The 17,758-nt window shown below is 48.9% G+C and overlaps 2 protein-coding genes across 5 annotated transcripts in view; both read right to left on the reverse strand.

Moving 5' to 3' along the window:
- Znf7 (zinc finger protein 7) overlaps positions 1-9,910 on the reverse strand; it is a 121,715-nt gene extending 111,805 nt beyond the window's left edge. For 3 of the 4 annotated variants that reach the window (XM_077105572.1, XM_077105571.1, XM_076835542.2), the window contains exon 1: positions 9,873-9,901. Coding sequence is in view for 1 of the 4 variants with exons in the window: in XM_076835546.2 (XP_076691661.2) it covers positions 9,873-9,879 (7 nt within the window). In the remaining 3 variants the exon portion in view is untranslated. Of the gene's footprint in view, positions 1-9,872 lie in introns of all 4 variants that reach the window. The other variant, XM_076835546.2, reaches the window with a different exon arrangement.
- On the reverse strand, positions 4,434-7,598 carry LOC143382325 (5-hydroxyisourate hydrolase-like). The gene is made up of 4 exons (XM_076836366.1): positions 7,518-7,598; positions 6,899-7,038; positions 5,031-5,166; positions 4,434-4,529 (listed from the first exon to the last, which is right to left on the reverse strand). The coding sequence occupies exons 1-4, from the start codon at positions 7,596-7,598 to the stop codon at positions 4,434-4,436; spliced, it is 453 nt and encodes a 150-aa protein (XP_076692481.1).
- Positions 9,911-17,758: the final 7,848 nt, after the last annotated feature.

A 17,758-nucleotide genomic window follows, 5' to 3' on the forward strand; every position in this document is an offset into this window, starting at 1 on the left:
ATATCTGAGGATATCTCCTAAGTAGGGCTCAGCCCTTAGGGCAGGAAGGGAGAGATGGGGATGCTGGATCTCTCTTTCCTTTGACTATTCTGAGGCTCAACAGTGGATGGGTGCTGAGGGAGATGAGGCCTTGTTCTTCCACATATCCCACTGTCTGGCCTGGGTGGGGCCCAGCTCCTGGAGTCTTCAAGCCAGTTGCTTTTGGCCATTATTTCTGGTCTTGCTGTCTCCCAGAAGCCTATCAATCCTGAATGCTTTTACATGCATGCATGTAAATCCTGAATGCTTTCTATCCCCCTCTCTCTGTTCTCTGGCACATGAAATCACATTTTAAGATCCAAAGAAAGACTGAAAGGTGTGCAGCTGCAGCAGTGGTTCAAGGTGAATGAGGCATGGAGCTCAGATTTGTCAGCTGAATCTGCTGACAGGGGATTGGTTGTGTGCCGCAGTCTGACTGGGCACAAATCACGAGCCACTCAAGCAGGAACAACTTTGTTTCTGAACACCAGCACACTCCCTGGGAACTCTCCTGAACGCCACCCACCCACGCGGCTCCTCCAGGAACACACCACACACCAACGGAACTCCCACTGGGCTCTGGAGCCCACTCACTCGGAACCCCACGAGAATTCAACGGCAACTCCAAAGTAGCGGGTGCCCGAGGGGGACAGTAAAGGTCTAATATACAACTGGATACACAGCCTGTTTCCATCCAGCATCATCCAGTCACAGCAATTATAGACAGCTTAACTTAATATCATCTTAATGGCTCGCCTCTCAACCATTACTTCTGGCAGAATGCCAGGGGCCATTCCGACTGGCTATGGTTCTCAGCAGTTGTGGGCAGGTCTGTGGGACTCTGTATAGTAGTTGGGGATATGGGATCATGCATGTGCTGCCCTGGCTGTGCTCTAAGGAACACTTCTGTGTGGAAAGCTGCAGTGTGACAGCACAATCCTGTTTCCTTCCTAGTAAGAATAGATATTTTTACTGCTGTGGGGAACATTCTGAAAAGGGTCTCTGAATGATTACATGGTGGCCTCCAGGAATTGGGGTTAGAGAGATGTTTACTTTCACTATAAAGTCTCAATGTTTTATAATTCTTATTAAGAAAAAGAAGGGTAGAAGGTGAGAAGGGACAGTCCTACTGGTCAGCAGTTGGTTGTTGTGAGGCTTGCTCTACACCTGCCCTGTGGGGCATTTTGAAGGCAGGTAGTTTCTGAGGACCCTCTTGCAAACATTGCCTGCTGGTAGTATGATGCCCTGGCTCTCACTTCGGGGAGATCAGGGGTGCATCTCACCTAAGCCCACAGCCTTAATTCAGCTAAGGCTGGCCTTTCCACTTTTGTAGAGCAGCTTTCAGGGTGGGGCTGCTCAGCTCCTACTAGGACACCCCGTTGTTTCCTGAAGGGGGGCTCATGTTAATGTTTCTCCTGTCTCCCACTGTGTAGACAGCTATACACCTTTAATTCCGTGCACAGAGGGTGGAGTGCAAGCAGTGTGAAGAGCACACTTACCCATATGCCACGGACTGGGGCACTAGTGAAAATGTGTGCCATTATAGAGGCAGTGTGCCCCACACAGGGGCAGAGGTGGGAAGTGGCTTCTCCCCAGGGAGACATCCTGGGTGAGGAACTTGTGGCCCTTCACAGCTTAGTCTGCACAGACGTGGCAGAAGCAGGATGAGATCTACTGGAAGTTCATAGTGGCCATCCAAGAGGTGAGGCAGAAGACAGATTTCTGGAACCTGGTGCTGGAGCGCCAACTGCAGGCACTGAATACTGCCATGGAGAAGAGGGAGGTGTAGTTCACCAAGGGACTGGTGACCTCCAACCTAGATCCTGCGGTACTGAGGCTCATGTCCCGCAAACTTGAGGTAGACCCAGGGGTTCCTGGGGCAGGGCTGGTGGCTGCCCACCTCCTACCCACAGTGGATGGCCTTGTCTCCTGTGGTGAGACCCTTTGGTCCTGTGTTCTGCCCCCTGAGCTAAGCACAGAGGTGACCTCTCAGTCACCCCTGGGGGAGGGTTTCCTGAAACCGAGAGCCAGGCAGAGGTGCTGCAGGTATCTGTGCCTCAGGCCTGCGTGTGGTAGCAGTTCCCTCTCAGAGGTTTTGCTTATGTTGGGTCTCTTTCTCGGGTCTCGCTGACCCCTCCTTAACCTCATGGCACCTCCTAACCTCTCAGCCTTGCAATTCCAGTTCTCCAGTGGCTCACTGTGGTATGCCAGGCTCCTGTCACCAAGTAGAGGTCCTGGGAGCAGAAAAGGTGCTCTTGGAATCTGTGGGCCCAAGTCCCTCAGTCACTTGATGATGGACTTAGACACAGGCCTGGGGGTGGCCACAGCACCAGGAGGCCCCAGGATGCTTGGTTTGGTAGGCATACAGTTAACAATGGGAAGCATGTAGACTGTGGGTACCAGGGACTTACACGTCCCTTACTGCCTTCCTGAGTTCTTGGGGAGTGAGGTCTGAGCAGAACTCAAAACATCCACTCCTCCATGTGGCACCGTTCTGCTAGGACTGTCCTGGGCATGGGTGGGAATAGCAGTGAACAAAATTGGTGAGGTGTCGACCTCCAAGGGCCAGCTGAGGACAGGAGGTTCTCAGCTGAAGAATCAGAAAGCTGGAACCTCCAACAGAACTTCCTGGTTCCTCTGACACCTGCCTGTCAAGCTTCTAGTGCTTGGCCAGGCCTTCTGCTCCATCCACCTGTCTGGAGCAGTTACAGAAGAAACAGGTGACACAGGGTGAGAGGTCTTTGACGACACCAGCTGGGTTGACTGGTGGCTTCTAGGCCCACGGCTAGTGTCCAGCAGCCTACCAGGTGCAGCTGTACTGGAGCCCTTGGAGACAAACACAGTGTCATCTCCTAGACACGGCTGCTGCTCCTGAGTTAGAAACAGCTGGTTCTGAGCCTTTGACAGGCCCATTGAGGGGAGGCCGGCTCATCAAGGGGTAGATGCTTCTAGGACAAGGACAGTAGGGCAGACCCAAGATGACGATAGTCAGGCTGCCTTGTGGAGATTTCACTGGGTTATGGTTTAGTATGTAGCCAAGGTCATGAGCACCCTGATTCAGTGTATGTACTCAAGGTTGTAGACGTTTGTCTGTGAACCTGCACCCACTTATGTAACCTGTGGACAATGTGACTTCTTTGTTTAGCTTCCATTAAAAAAAAAAAAAGAAGAAAAAGGTCTATGGAAGGACTCAGGGCAAAATGGGGGTGGTGCTGGAGGCTGGGGGCTGCCGCTGCCTCTGAATAAAGAATATCTATTTGTTATAATTTTTTTTTCTGATACTGGGGATTGAACCCAGGGGTGCCTAACCACTGAGTCACATCCCCAACCCTTTTTGTTTATTTTTTAGTCATAGTTGGGCACAATACCTTTATTTTATTTTTTATGTGGTGCTGAGGATTGAACCTAGTGCCTTGCACATGCTAGGCAAGCGTTCTACCGCTGAGCCACAACCCCAGGTCCTCCCACCCCTTTTTATATTATATTTTGAGACAAGGTCTTGCTGAGTTACTTAGGGCCTTGCTAAGTTGCTGAGGCTGGCTGTGAACTCACAATCCTCCTGCCTCAGCCTCCTGAGCTGCTGGGATTACAGGCGTGCGTCACTGTGCCTGGTTTAAAGAATGTCTGCAATCCCAACTGTGCCTTACATCTTGCTTCACTGCTGGGATCCTAAATGTATTTCCCAGGCTCTAAGCCTCCACCCCCAGGCATCTCTGTTGTTGGTGCCAGGCTTGCTGCAGAAAGGCAGATGTGCAGCATGGGCTTGAGGGTCCCTCACCATCTGAGGAGGTGTTTTCATTCTGAGAAGTACCACAGGTAGCTTTTCCAAGGTGATTCATCAGCACACAGTTTGGCTGACCATTAATGCCTTCTGCCCAACACAAAAATTCCAGGACCAAAGGATTAGCTGTATGTAAAGGTTCTTCATCCCTATTTACAGCACTCCAGCTGGGTTTGCTGTACTACCCGCCCACCCAATCTCACCATCCTGACCAAGGCTGCGTACTAGGCTTTGAGGTGAGCAACCCCTGAGCTGCCTGGGGAACACCCAGCTGTCGGGATGCAGGGCTGAGGGTGATTGCAAAAGGCGTCTGCCAAACCCCAGTGTGTAGGGCTGGATGGAAACCATGAAGGGGTCTTGGTATGAGGATCAGATGGGGAACACAGGGCCAGACAGCAGGCCAGGCTGGGACGGGTGAGGAGCAGAGGTCTAAGAGCTATCAAGAAGCCAACTCTACAGGACTCATTTATGATTGAGGAAGGGCTGGGAGGATCCAAGGTAACCTACCCACACTCTGGCTGGGACACAGCACTGCAGATGCAACCAGAGTTTATTGGCCTGAATCACAGCAACCCATCAGGAGTAGGTCTGTGGATGCAGCACTGGCTTTATCCACCGGAGTCATAGCTGCCCTCTAGCTCTGGCTCCCTCTGTAGGTGGTATAGGACCATGGGCTCAGCAGCAGAGGCAGGTGGAACTTCTGGGTTTCATTCATGATGGTGAAAACAATCTGAGAGAAGCAGAAAGGCACCAGAAGACAGTGAGGGACCACAGCACAGGAGCCACCTGCCCTCAATGCTCCCTGGGAAAGCGGCCTGGATGGTGGGGAAGGGTTAGCTGAAACCCAGTGGTGGATTAGAAGCTTCCTGAGAGCTGAGTCCTCCTCCGGGCATGCTGGATGTGGAGAAAGCCAGGTGAAGGGGGTCGGGGGAGCGGTAAGGGAAGGCCCAGGAGCTAGAGTTGGTGTAGATGGAAACTGTATGAAGAGGGGATGAATCACTCCCAGTCTGCCTTTCCCAAGCCTGACTCATGGATGCTCATGGATGGGCATGTTGACGCGGAGTCTCTTGATGCCCCAGGTCCCAGGACCCCTTTCTTGTGGGAACTCAAAGCAGGCCAGCTCATGTGCCTGCCACCTCCCTGAGAGAAGTGGGACCAGTCTGCCCATGAAGCCTGGCCTGCAGGTCAGTGCGTCAGGGCTTCCACCCTCTCCATCCCCCATGGCACTCACCTCTACATATGGGTAGAAGCTCTCCTGCCCCCTCTCCTTCCAGTAGCCCTCTGTGTCAAAGGACAGCTTATAGGTGCCTGGCTTCATTTGGCCTGTCCTCAGGAGCCCAGGGCAGTGGCCATCTGGGTCTGTGTAGCTGGGGAGAGCATGGGCTGCTGAGGTCAGATGTGGAGCCACCCTTCCCCACCCCCCTGGGTCTGACCCCCTGGCCTCAGACACTGTACAGGCTGATGCAGACATGGCTGAACAGAGATTGTGGGGCAGTTTCTAGAGACATTGTTGCATTGCCTCTTTAAGAAATCAATAAAGAAGCAAAAAGGGAAAAATCTCCCAGTTTAACCTATGAGCAATAATCACTTCAAATTTGGCATGTTTTTCTTAGATTTTTTTCTAAGCTTAACTATGTTTATTTACAAACATATTTAAAATATTTTTTAGTTGTAGATGGACACAATACCTTTATTTATCTTTATGTGGTGCTGAGGATGGAATCCAGTGCCTCACACACGGCTAGGTGAGAGCTCTACCACTGAGCCATAACCCCAGCCTGTATTTACAAAAATTTTTACAAAACAAATTATTCATGTTTCATAAGCTGTATTTTCACGTAGTGTGTTGTGTGTGGCTTTCTGGGTCAATAACTGCCTATCTACATGGTGGCCCATTTCCAACAGCACAAAGGGTCCACATGGAGTGGGCTGATCCCTCATGGAGAGTTCTAAAGGCCTGCGGTTTGGCTGTCTCCTCTTCCAAACCCTACATCATGTGACCAGCTGGACTGTAAAGTGTGTCTCACTGGTGAGAGGGGCAGAGGAAGCACGTGCACATTGTGGTGTGGGACTCCAGGTCTGCGCAGTGCCATGCTGACTTGAAATAATGCTCAGATGAGATCTTGTCCCTCATCCCCAAACTTTTCATTTCTTTTTTTATTACTGGGATTGAACCCAGGGGTGCTTTACCACTGAGCTATATCCAGTCTTTTAATTTTTATTTTGAGGCAGGGTCTCACTAAATTGCTGTTACTGGCCTCGAACTAGCTATCCTCCTGCGTTAGCCTCCCGAATTGCTGGGATTACAGATGTGCACCCTTATGCATGGTACCCCCTGACTTTTGTGAAAAGCTGAACAGGTAGAAAACAAGCCCCATCCTTGACCCTGAACCTGTAGGCCTATCCTCCTTTCTGTAACTTGCTCCTGCTGCCCACCCACTCCCAGGCTGGAAGAGAGTCTCTTGAAGCTTGGAGCCTGCCTCCTTCAAGATGGAGGGTTTGGGAAACCCACTCATAGAGCCAACTCAAGGGTTTTCTCCAGCAGAGCCTGTGCAGGGAGCAGGGGCCCAAGGCCTGGGCTCTGGGAGCACACCAGGCTGAGGAAGCCCAGCTTTTATTTCATCCTACCTGTTTTCCCATCTGTAAAATGGTAATTATTGTTTCCTACCCAGAGGGTGTACGGAGAATAAAAGCAGAAATTGGGTGGTCGGCCTGCTGTTAACCATGGGGACAGTGAGGCCTTTTAGCTGCCACCTGGGTATTAATTCAGGCCAGGGCATGGTGGCAAGGAAACACACACTGCCCCTACCCCAGCAGGCCTCAGCCCATTCTATGGCATTGTCCCAGGATGCTCACACCTGGTGAGACGTCTACTTCCACTGTCCTCTTGTTTTTAGTGAGGAAAGTGAAGCTGAGAGAGTCAGTAGGGAGGGGCCAGGCTGAGGGGGCAGTTGAGCAGCGGTCATCTCTGTCCTCTGGGCCTGAGTGCCCTCACTCCTGGACTGTCTGGGATGTGTCCCAGGATGGGACTCAGGAAGGGCTGGTGCTGGAGGAGCAGGTGCTCGACATTCCCTCCCATCCCCAGGGCCTACCTCCTACCTTTTTCTTAGCTCTGTCCACTGCTGGCTGAGGTCTTCAAGCTGGGACAAATGGAGGCAGAGGCCGGGGATTGGGAGCCCAGAGGCAGTGTCAAGCACATGTATGGTCAACAGGCTGTCCTCAGGCTCCTGGCCACTGCTCTGGATCACAAGAGGGCGGGGTGAGTCCCGAGGGCCTCTGCACACAGGCCCCAGTCTGTCCACATCCCCGTGGTAAGAGAAACAGCCCAAATGCCTGGAAGTCGGGCCCAGGGCAAGGGTCACTGGAATCGCTGAGTAGCAGGAGGAGGTACCAGGTTTGCAAACAACGCTGCTCTGTCTTCCATTGTCACCCACCAAAGACCCCCACTTTTCTTCCCTCCAGCCCCTCAGTTCCAACCTGTCTGTGACTCTGTTTTCCCAGAACCCAGAGCTCTCCTGCATCTCTGGTTCGTGGGTGCCCTAGGAGCTTACAGCCCAGGCAAAGTTTTGCTAGAAGGTCCTCATCAGGGCCAGGCGGGTTTCCAGTTCTGACTACCCCGACAGTCAAGTGTCCTTTCCTCAGTTTCCTCATCTATAACATGGGAGCATATGACTCCCTAGGAGACAGGAACTCTGATGTCCAGGCCTGTGGCCCTTACCTGGGGGCAGCTCAGATGTCGCTGTAATGTCAGCAGCCGCGGGGCTGCCCTGGAGCTCTTGTCCTGACCTGCAGCTCTCATCCCGGTACTGAGAGGCACTGGCAGAGGCACTGGCCACCCGCCCCCGCCCCCACCAGTCCTAGCCCTGAGCCTCTGTTCCACCTCCACCGCAATGCCCACCAGGAGGGATACCAGGTGCAGGTTGCGGTCAGTAGTACGAACGTGAGGCCTAGGTGTGGGCCCTGGGCTGGGGGCGAAGCCTGGCCCACGGGGGCGTGGTCTGGGCGTGGCTGGTTAACGGGGTGGGGGGCGGGGTGTGTGGTCCGAGGCCAGGCACCACATGGATCCCAGGCCGCTTGGGGCGAGTGCACAGCGCCACCGCTGGGCCAGTGTAGCCTCTGGATTCCCAAAGTTTTGCTAGAAGGTCCTCATCAGGGCCAGGCGGGTTTCCAGTTCTGACTACCCCAACGGTCAAGTGTCCTTTCCTCAGTTTCCTCATCTATAACATGGGAGCAACTCCCTAGGAGTTTGAGAGGCTGTCATAGGAAGGGTGAAGGTCCTGACCCCACCTTGCTGCACTCTGTCCTCCCTCCTTTCCATGTTGATAGGGCAGGAGGACGCGCTCTGTAGAAGAGGAGGCAAGCAAGAGATGCTGTGCAGGGTGTGACTCCACATTGTGTCAACCTGTGGCATGTAGAGAATCATGTGGTTTATAAAAAGCTGAGGCTTGGGCTGGGGATGTGGCTCAAGCGGTAGCGCCCTCGCCTGCATGCGCAGGGCACTGGGTTCGATCCTCAGCACCACATAAAAATAAAATAAAGATGTCGTGTCCGCCGAAAACTAAAAAATAAATATTAAAAAACTCTCTCTCTCTTAAAAAAAAAAAGCAGAGGCTTTCTATATTTAAAATCTAAAAAAAAATCTACACCTGGATTTTGGCTACTGGTTGTCTTGCTCTGGCACATGGGATCGTTTTTCTCCTTGCCAAGTTGCAGTTCTAATTATGCAACAGTGAGCTGAATAAGAGTGGATTATTTGTAGGTCTGGAATCAGACTCCTTCAGGGTAGAGCCACAAGCCCCCAGCAAAGGCTGTGTGTTCCGTGGAAACCACTCTTGAGGTAGTTAAGGGAACATCACTGGAGGGGTGAACACACACACTTGGCTGGGCTTCTATTTAAGAAGATGACTCCAGGAGTTGCTCATTAGTGTTGGGGCAAATGCCCGTAGGACCAGAGACCGGAAGCAGCCAGACTGACCTACTGGGGACCAGTGAAGTAAATGAGCCTCTAATGCACCAGAATACTCTGCAGCCCTTTAAGGAGAGACTGTAGAGTAGGAGGGAAGGCTATGACTTTCCACCTCCACCATTGTGAAGATATGTTCACCTGACCTGCACAGCCACCTCATAGAGTGTCATTATCCCCTCTGGGCTATCCAGGTGAATGTATCCTGCAACCCCCAAGGTCCCCCAGAATGAGGGTTGTGCAGGCAAAACACTAGACTATACTACCCAGGGGCTTTTATGGTGGTTCCTGTTTCTGGCCTGTGACCCAAGTCTTTGGGCACTTATGTCACATGCCATGTGCTCTGTGTAAACTGTGACCCCTGCTGTACCTGGTCCCTGGGCAACAACAGTGTTTGGCATGGTCAAGCATAGGGGTTGGGATCTCTGTTTTTCTTGAAATAATCCTGAATAAAGTCTTTCCCTGTGCTTTAATAAGTATCATTGAATAGTTTTTTCTCTAATATTGCAAGACAAGGAACACTACAGGCTTCCAGCAAACACCCGAAACTAAAGAGGTGCGGAAGGACCCTCTGCACTAGCTTTCAGAGGAAGAATGATCCTACTGACACCCCGATTTCAGAATTCTGGCCTCCAGAACTGTGAGATAGTAAGTTTTTGGTTTAAGTCACACACATTTCTGTGCTTTATTATGGCAACCCTGGGAAATAAACACACTGGCTTCCCCTGTACTAAAAGTAACCTTTGTTTCATTTGATCTACCTTCCTAATCACACCAGCATTGAGACTGTTCTGCATTTGAAGCTGAAGAGAAATTGTGGAGCAGTATGGGTTTTGGTGGGCGGGGGGCATCAAGGAAAGTGGGCCTGGTGTTGGAAAGCAGGTTGAGCTAGAAGACTGCAGGGCGTCTGGGCTCAGGTAAGGTCGGGATGGTGGAGACAGCAGAGCCTCCACAGTGACAGCCAAGTTGATGTTGAGCAGCTTGCTGGCTTCTGAGTCTCAGCCTCCATCACTGTGCCCTGGGACACTTCAGACTGAGATCTTTGTTCTGACCTCTTGAAAAATGTCAGACCCAGGGCTGGGGATGTGGCTCAAGTGGTAGTGCGCTCACCTGGCATGCGTGCGGCCCGGGTTCGATCCTCAGCACCACAGACAAAGATATTGTGTTTGCCGAAAACTAAAAAATAAATATTAAAATTCTCTCTCTCTCTCTCTCTCTCTCTCTCTCTTTCTTTCTCTCTGTCTCTCTCACTCTCTCTTAAAAAAAAAAAGTGTCAGACCCAGACCAGAGGCTGGGCTCTCCATTCTCCAAGTGTCTGGGCAATGCCCTCTTCTCCAGTCCTCCTGCTGCTCAACTCCTTCTTCTGAGGGAAACATCAGCTCATTTTAATCCTGTTTATGCTGGGCAGGGGGGCCCTAATTCCAGCCCTTCCAACAACTCAGGACGGAGCATACAGTGACAGGGGATGAAGACCCTGAGCTGGGCTGCGTTTTGACCAAGTGTGTGGATTGTAATAAAAAATATGTCACTGCTTTATTTCTTTTCACGAACTTTTCAAAAGAAGAAAGTGTTTTTCCATTTTTGTCTTTTCTGCAGAGGGAGGATAAGGATCTGGGATTCCCCTGGAGGAAGGCAGTGCATTTCTTTCCTGACTGGCATCCCTCATGCACACATAAATGTGTGTGCACACATGTGCAGACACACACATGCATACGCCCTCAAAACCATCCCTCCACATGCCCACAACATGCCCATGACACATGAGCATGCATGCAAACTACATATGTGCACAAACAAGCACACATGTACACACACACACACACACACACACACACACACACCTGTCTTGCTTTTACCTCTGAGGCTGCAGAGTTTGGAGGAAACTAGGAGAGGACCCAGGAGAGGCCAAGGGAGGAGCCTGGCAGCAGAGGGGAGGGAGCAGTCACTTCCCAGGAAATCAGGGTGTCCCCTTCCTGACTCAACTCTGCCTCAAACCCTGGATTTCTCTCCAGAGTCAGGAATAGATTTTCCAGGCTCATGCCTTGCAAGGGGTTAGTTCCTGTGGGGTCCTGAGCTGAGAATGTGGATGGCCCTTCAGGATGTCCCCAGCTTATCATGCAGAAGCTCTTTCTTCTCTCTCAACAGGAAGCCCTGTTTTTGAGACTTTTCCAAAAATAGAATTTGTAGCTCAAAACTGGGCATTGATCCTGGCCTCCCAGGTTCCCTGAACTCAGCAGGGTGTGTGGAGTTGGAGGAATACCTAATATTGCAAGACAAGGAACACTACAGACTTCCAACAAACACCAGGACTGGGCCCCTGTGTCCCCCACCAGGAAGGCTCCCCCAGAGTCAGGGCAGAGGGAGTGACTACTGTGCCTTGGCCTGCTACAGGATGGGCAACATGTCCCAGGAAACATGCAGAGCCCTCAACCTGTGGCCTTACCTGTAGACAGTAGGGTCTAGAATTCAGTAGGGTGAAGTCTGTGAGGAGGTGGTCAGTCAGAGACAGAGACTGGGTGAGGACCTCCAGGTCATTTTGCTGGACAGGCAGTGGGCTCATTCCTGAAACTGCTCAGTCCTGAAACTCATCTAGCTGTATCATGTCCATCTTGGGGGAAATGGACTAAACTCCCTTGAACTGACCCTTGACTGGGATTGGACCACCTGGGAAAGGGCATCTGTGCAGTGGCCAGAGGCCCTTTCGGATGGAGGCAGGAGGCCTTCCTTAGCACCTGTGCTCAACCCCTGTGGAGAGAGGCCTCCACCCTCAGTTTACTGACAGCCAGCCCCCCTTCCCCTTTACCCTTCTGACCTTGTCTCGGGCTGAGAAGAGGGGTATAGCCCCCAGCCTGTTCTACACTCACTCCCTTAAATGGCCATCTGGGTCCAGGGGGCATCCTGAGCCTGCATCTTACAGGTGTTTTCATATAGAACCCACTTTTCCTTCTGCAAGGCGTGCAAAGGTAAAGTCAGACCACATGGTCCAGGTGTGGAGACGTAGGGGAGCTCAGAGACCCCAGGGCCTCCATGGCATGGATGCATGGCAATTCTGCTATTTGTTCAACCATTGAAGCACATCCAGATTCCTTAAGGTACTGGGCCATTGTGAATAGAAATACTATATGTAATTGCTTGCTGTTATCTAGATATGTGTTTTTGAGGCAATTCTCTATATTCTTAGGATCATATGGTGACATCTTGTCTAATTTTGGAAAAAATGGTTATCTTTTTGATAGTGATGAACTATTGTGTACTTCACCAGCAATGTATGAGAATGCCCATGGCTGCTCATCATCTTCACGGTGGATTCTGTACTTAAGGAAAGACTTTAGCGGCTTAGTATGTGTGCAGTGCATCTCAAGGTTTTACTTTGTGCTTTTCTCATGATAAGTGATACTAAAAATTATTTCTAGGGGCTGGGGTTGTGGCTCAGTGGCAGAGTGCTTGCCTAGCATGCGCAAGGCACTGGGTTCGATCCTCAGCACCACATAAATGTAAAATAAAGATATTGTGTCCAGGGCTGGGGATGTGGCTCAAGCGGTAGCGTGCTTGCCTGGCATGCGTGCGGCCTGGGTTTGATCCTCAGCACCACATACAAACAAAGATGTTGTGTCTGCCGAAAACTAAAAAATAAATATTAAAAAAAAGATATTGAGTCCACCTAAAACTAAAAAAATTAATATTAAAAAAGAAAGAATAATTTCTATGCCTCTTTGCCATCAGGAGCCATCCATGGGTTGCATGTGGGTCACTGCACATGGAAGCCTAGTGGCTAGAGACATCTGGGTGTCGGGGAATGACCAGTGGACATTTTATCTGGTCAATTTCCCAGGGACAATGTGAATCTCTATCCCGCTCTGCCATGGCCCACGCAGCACCTGAGATGGGTGTGACCTGCCAAGATGTCAACCTGCTGACTGTAACACTTCACGAAGCAAGACCCCACCCTTGAAACCTTATCCTGCCTTTGATGTACCCCCTTAAATAAAGGATGGGAGCTTTGTCTAGTTCCAGAACTCATGTGGACTAGATCTATCACAGTCTTCACCTTTTGTAAATATATTTCTGAGTATTTGTGTTTTGTTATTCACTAATTATTTGAGATTTTAAGTTCTGGGGTATGTCGGGAGCTGCCACATAGGAACTGAGTGCCCCTTAGCCTTGAGTGAAGAGAATGTGGAGATGCGGCAAGCCAGCCATGGGCTGTGTGAGTGAACTGTGAGCACTGAGTGCACAGGGTGGCCTGAACTGATGTTGTTCCTCTGTTTGGGCAGGCCTTGCTCTGGTCTTTTCACTTGCTCTAGGATCCCCCCACAGCTCATGGTGAGATGGGCATGGCCTTCCTAGATGTCAGTCAGCCTGCTGACAGCAAAACATCGTGATGCTAGACTCAACTCCCTGAAACCTGACCCCTTGCCTCATTTGAATGGCTTCTCCCCAATAAAAAGGTTTAGCAGGGCCTGGGGTTGTGGCTCAGTGGCAGAGTGCTTGCCCCTCACATGTGAGGCACTGGGTTCAATCCTCAGCACCACATAAAAAATGAATAAGCAAAATAAAGATATTGCATCCATCTATAACTAAAAAGTATTTTTTAAAAAGGATTCAGCATGTGCTCTTTGCTCTCTTTCTTGCTGTTGCCTGCCTTGCCCCCTTTATGGGAGCTGCAGCTGAGGAGTGGTAACTGAACCCAAAGGAAAGGTACTTTCTCTGTCTGTGTCTTTATTTATTCCCCAAATTCACGTGGAGTGACTCTGATTAGTTTAGTCATGTGATGTGACAGGGGTAGCTTAGATTCCCCTGGGCAGGAAGAAGAACCCTTCAATGAGACACTGGCCATTGGCCCCAATACTTTGCCATCTCATAACTTTCTTGAGAGTTGTCTGTTCAGATATTTACCCATTGGGTTGTCTTATTGTCTTACTATACTTTGGGCACAAGTTTATTTGAGACATATACTTTCCAAATATTTTGCCCAATCTTTGACTTGTCTTTTCATTTCCTTAATATAATTTTTACAGAGTAATTTAATACAACTCACATTATCAGTTTTTTTATTTCATGGATTTGTGTGGGGGCTATATTTAAAGCCTCATCATAAAACATGTGGTCATGAACATCTTCTACAGTTTTACAGTTTCACATTTTAAATGCAGGCCTATGGAGTATTTTGACAGGTTCTGGGATCCAGATGTGTGCCTTTTTGGAGTTTGTCCTTTTGCAGTTGGTGCTGTCTAGTTTATGTTTTGAAACAACTTGCTAGAAATTTCACTGGGAATGCACTAAATTTACAGATCAGGTTTGAGATAATTTCATCTTAACTATATTGAGACCTAAACAAGGATTATCTCTGCATTTATTTACATTTCATTTGATTTATTTCTACTGTTTCAAGATTTTCTGAAAGTATGGTTGGACTTTAAGACTTACATGCAGGTACTTCAATTTTGGGGGGTGCTATTTTAAATATTAATGCCTTTAAAATTTTCTCATTCCAACTAACACATTCCACTGTTTCCTCTGCATGATTGCTGACATATAGGAAATCAATGAGATTTTGTCTATGGGCTACGTACTTTGCTGCTTGCTATCTCCATCTATTCTGATCAAGACATAGGATGGTTGGCTCTATTTCTTTCTTCTTAATTTTTTAATGAACGCAATACCTTTATTTTATTTGTTTATTTTTTTATGTTGTGCTGAGGATCGAACTCAGTGCCTCACACGTGCTAGGCAAGCATGCTACCACTGAGCCACAACCCCAGTCCCCCTGGCTTTATTTCTTTTTGATTCCTCAAATTGTGACCTGAAATAATCAGAATGATGAATTTCAGAGCTTCACTGTGACTAGCCCTAGAGGGTGCAGAGGCCCTCTTGAACAGTGAGCACTTAGCGTCCTGCACTGCCATGGTGGCCAGCAGGGGTGCTCATAACATTTTTCTCTGACCACCTGCTTTTGGGGGGGTCATGTTTTGTGTCCTCTGCAAGCTTCCTTCTCCTGGGGACCCACCTGGGAGATGCCACATCTGGGGAAGCCTGGGGGCTCTGAGGAGCAGAGCTTCTTTATCCTGGGGTTCCCACCTGGGGAAACACCAAGACCCGGAGATACCTTGAAGATCTATCTGTCTAAGATGGTGACCAGGGCTTTCTTATTTTGGGGACTCACTTAGAGAGACACCATGGCCTGAGGATGTCTGAGAGCTCTTGTCTAAAATGGGGGTCAGAGCTTCTATTATCCTGGGTATCCACCTGGGGAGACCTCTTGGCCTGGGGATGCCTAGGGGATATGTCTATGGTGAGGATCACAGCTTTCTTCTCCTTGGCATCCACCCAGGGAGACTCACTGTGGATTCAGGATGACAGAGGTCCATGTGAGGAAAACATGGGGAAGAAGCTTCCTGTGCACTGCCTGGTGTGCTGAGGAAGAAGTTCTGCCATGTTCTTTACTTTCTCAGGTAATATTTTAGAGGGACTTATTTTACAACAGTATTCCTTACTGAGGTTTTGGCTGCTCATCATTATAACATTTCAATGTGTTTTGTGTGTCTTGAATGTATTTTTGGGGAGAAATCCAAGAAAAAAGAAGGGAGAAACACAGATGCCCTCTTAAGATGTTACAGGGTGGGCCCAGTTCCTGAAGTCTCACTGGGGCCTTAGGGGAAGGACTGTTTTTCACCTCATTGCTTGCTCTTATTCATGCTTTTTTTAAAAATATTTTTTAGTTGTAGATGGACACAATTTCTTTTTTATTTATTTTTTTATGGTGCTGAGGATCAAACCCAGTGCTTCACAGTTGTGAGGCAAGTGCTTCACTACTGAGCTACAGCCCAGCCCCTTATTCATGTTTCAATGACTAATTTTTCTTATAATGTTTAAGTACTTGAGAGATATTGAGAAGTTGATGTGTTAAAATTCAAAGTTATTGGGGCTGGGGGTGTAGCTCAGTGGTAGAGCGCTTGCCTTGCATGTGTGAGGCATTGAATTCAATCCTCAGCACCATATAAAAATAAATTAATAAATAAAGGTTAAAAAAACTATTAAAAAATTCAAAGTTACCTTAAGTGTAAATATTGTATTTGTGTCAGTTACAAGAAAAATCTTGTGGGTAGGGTTATAGATCAGGGGTGGGGGGGGCCTCAATTCTAGGTACAATGAGATGAAACAAAGAAGCAAAACAGACGTGAAGATCTATAGTATGAATAAACTACCTTTGTCAATACGTAGGTGACAAGTACAGGAAGACTTAAGACTTATTAATCAAATATACTGCATCCTCCTGTTTGAACCTGATTTGTCTGTGTCTAAAATTTATTTAAAATAGCTGGAGAAATCTGTGTATTAATTGGGTAGTTGATATTAAAGAATTATGATTATTTTCAATTGCAGCTGTATTAAAGACTTCTTTACATTACATGACTACAAATTTTTCTTAAATATTTTATTTTTTACTTGTAGTTGGACACAATACACTTATTTTATTTATTTATTTTTATGTGGTGCTGAGGATCAAACCCAGAGCCTCGCACGTTCTAGGCGAGTGTTCTACCGCTGAGCCACAACCCTAGCCTGACTACAATTTTTTAGAAGAACCCTGATGATGCTGAGATTTGCTTGGTGAGAATGTTCCCAGTGGAGTGGGCCCTCTGCCAAGTCCCACAGTGGTGATGGCTGCATGAGCAGTTCCTTGGCTGCAGAACCCATAATCCTTAAGGTACCAGAGCTAGCATGTGGCCTGCAGCTCCTAGGGGCAATACACTGAGGGTTGTGTGGGAAGAATGCTGAACTACACTACCCAGAATCCTCAGAAACTGCCCACAGTTTCCAGAAGCCTTGGTAAGAATTTCATGGGCAGAGCAACTACTGCTCGGAATTAATGGGGGCTTCTTGATACCTGTGTGAGCTGCAGTTACCAGAGGCCTTTGTGGAGAATCCTTGGGAAAATGGTCCTGGGATACTCTATGTTAGACCAGGACGCAAGAAAAGACCACTGACTTCAATTAAAATCAAATTAAAGCAAGCTTATTATTTCGACCAGCCGGGCTTCCTCTCCCACCCAAAACCACGGGAACAAGACAGCAGCAGCATTTTTCCTGCAGCCCAGCTTTATAGCCCAGAAAGTTCTGTTATCTGTAACAAAGGGGGGTTACAGATAACAGAACTCTGATGAGCATAACACTAATGGTAGTTTACATTTTTGCTGGCCCCGACATCAGAATTTATGAAGGTCATTAGAGCCTCAGAGAGGGTTGTTATCTGGCCAGGGAAGGCCAAGATTTGTGAGACATCACCAAAGTTTCAGAGAGGGCTGCTATCTGGTCAGAGAGCCAGGCATGGGTGAGTTCAAGGCATGGGCAGGCATTCCAAGCAGGTTCAGAATTTGCAGTAATTTATAGTAAAGCCAAAATTATCTTTTCATGGCTTTGTGGCGAGAGGGCTCTCGATTTTAAGAAAAGATCAGTTTGGGTCTATCACTCTACCTTAAATCCTCAGTATAACAGAAGCCTTTGTGGAGAATTCTTGGCTGGGCAGGGAATTGCTAGGATATGCTACTTAGAATCCTCAGTGTATCAGGGCAAGCATATGGGCCAAAGCTTTCAGGGGTCTTCATAGTGAGTGCTGAGTGGCAGAATGCTGGACTATACTGCTCAGAGCCCTCAGGGTGGCTTGTGAGAATGCGGCTGTCAGCACCCGGGAGCCTCTGGGGTGAGAGCTACAAAGGATATCATGGCCTGCACTACACAGAATCCTTCAGGTCCTGCAGTTACCAGAGCTCTCTGGAGTGAGGGCAGCTTGGGCCAAATGGCAGACTGCACTACCTTTGTGGATCTACAGCTTGCAGAAACCTCTTCAGTGAGGACTGTAACTGTCAAAAACAACAAACTATGCTACCCATTACCCTTGGGTGCCTGCTGTCCTCAGGATCCTCTGGGGTGAGGGCTGCAAGGGCGGAATACCAGACTTCAGTGCTTGGAACCCCTGGGGATACCTGCACATCCCGT

The sequence above is a fragment of the Callospermophilus lateralis genome, chromosome 16, assembly GCF_048772815.1.
Source record: "Callospermophilus lateralis isolate mCalLat2 chromosome 16, mCalLat2.hap1, whole genome shotgun sequence".
In the NCBI taxonomy this organism is placed as follows: Eukaryota; Metazoa; Chordata; class Mammalia; order Rodentia; family Sciuridae; genus Callospermophilus; species Callospermophilus lateralis.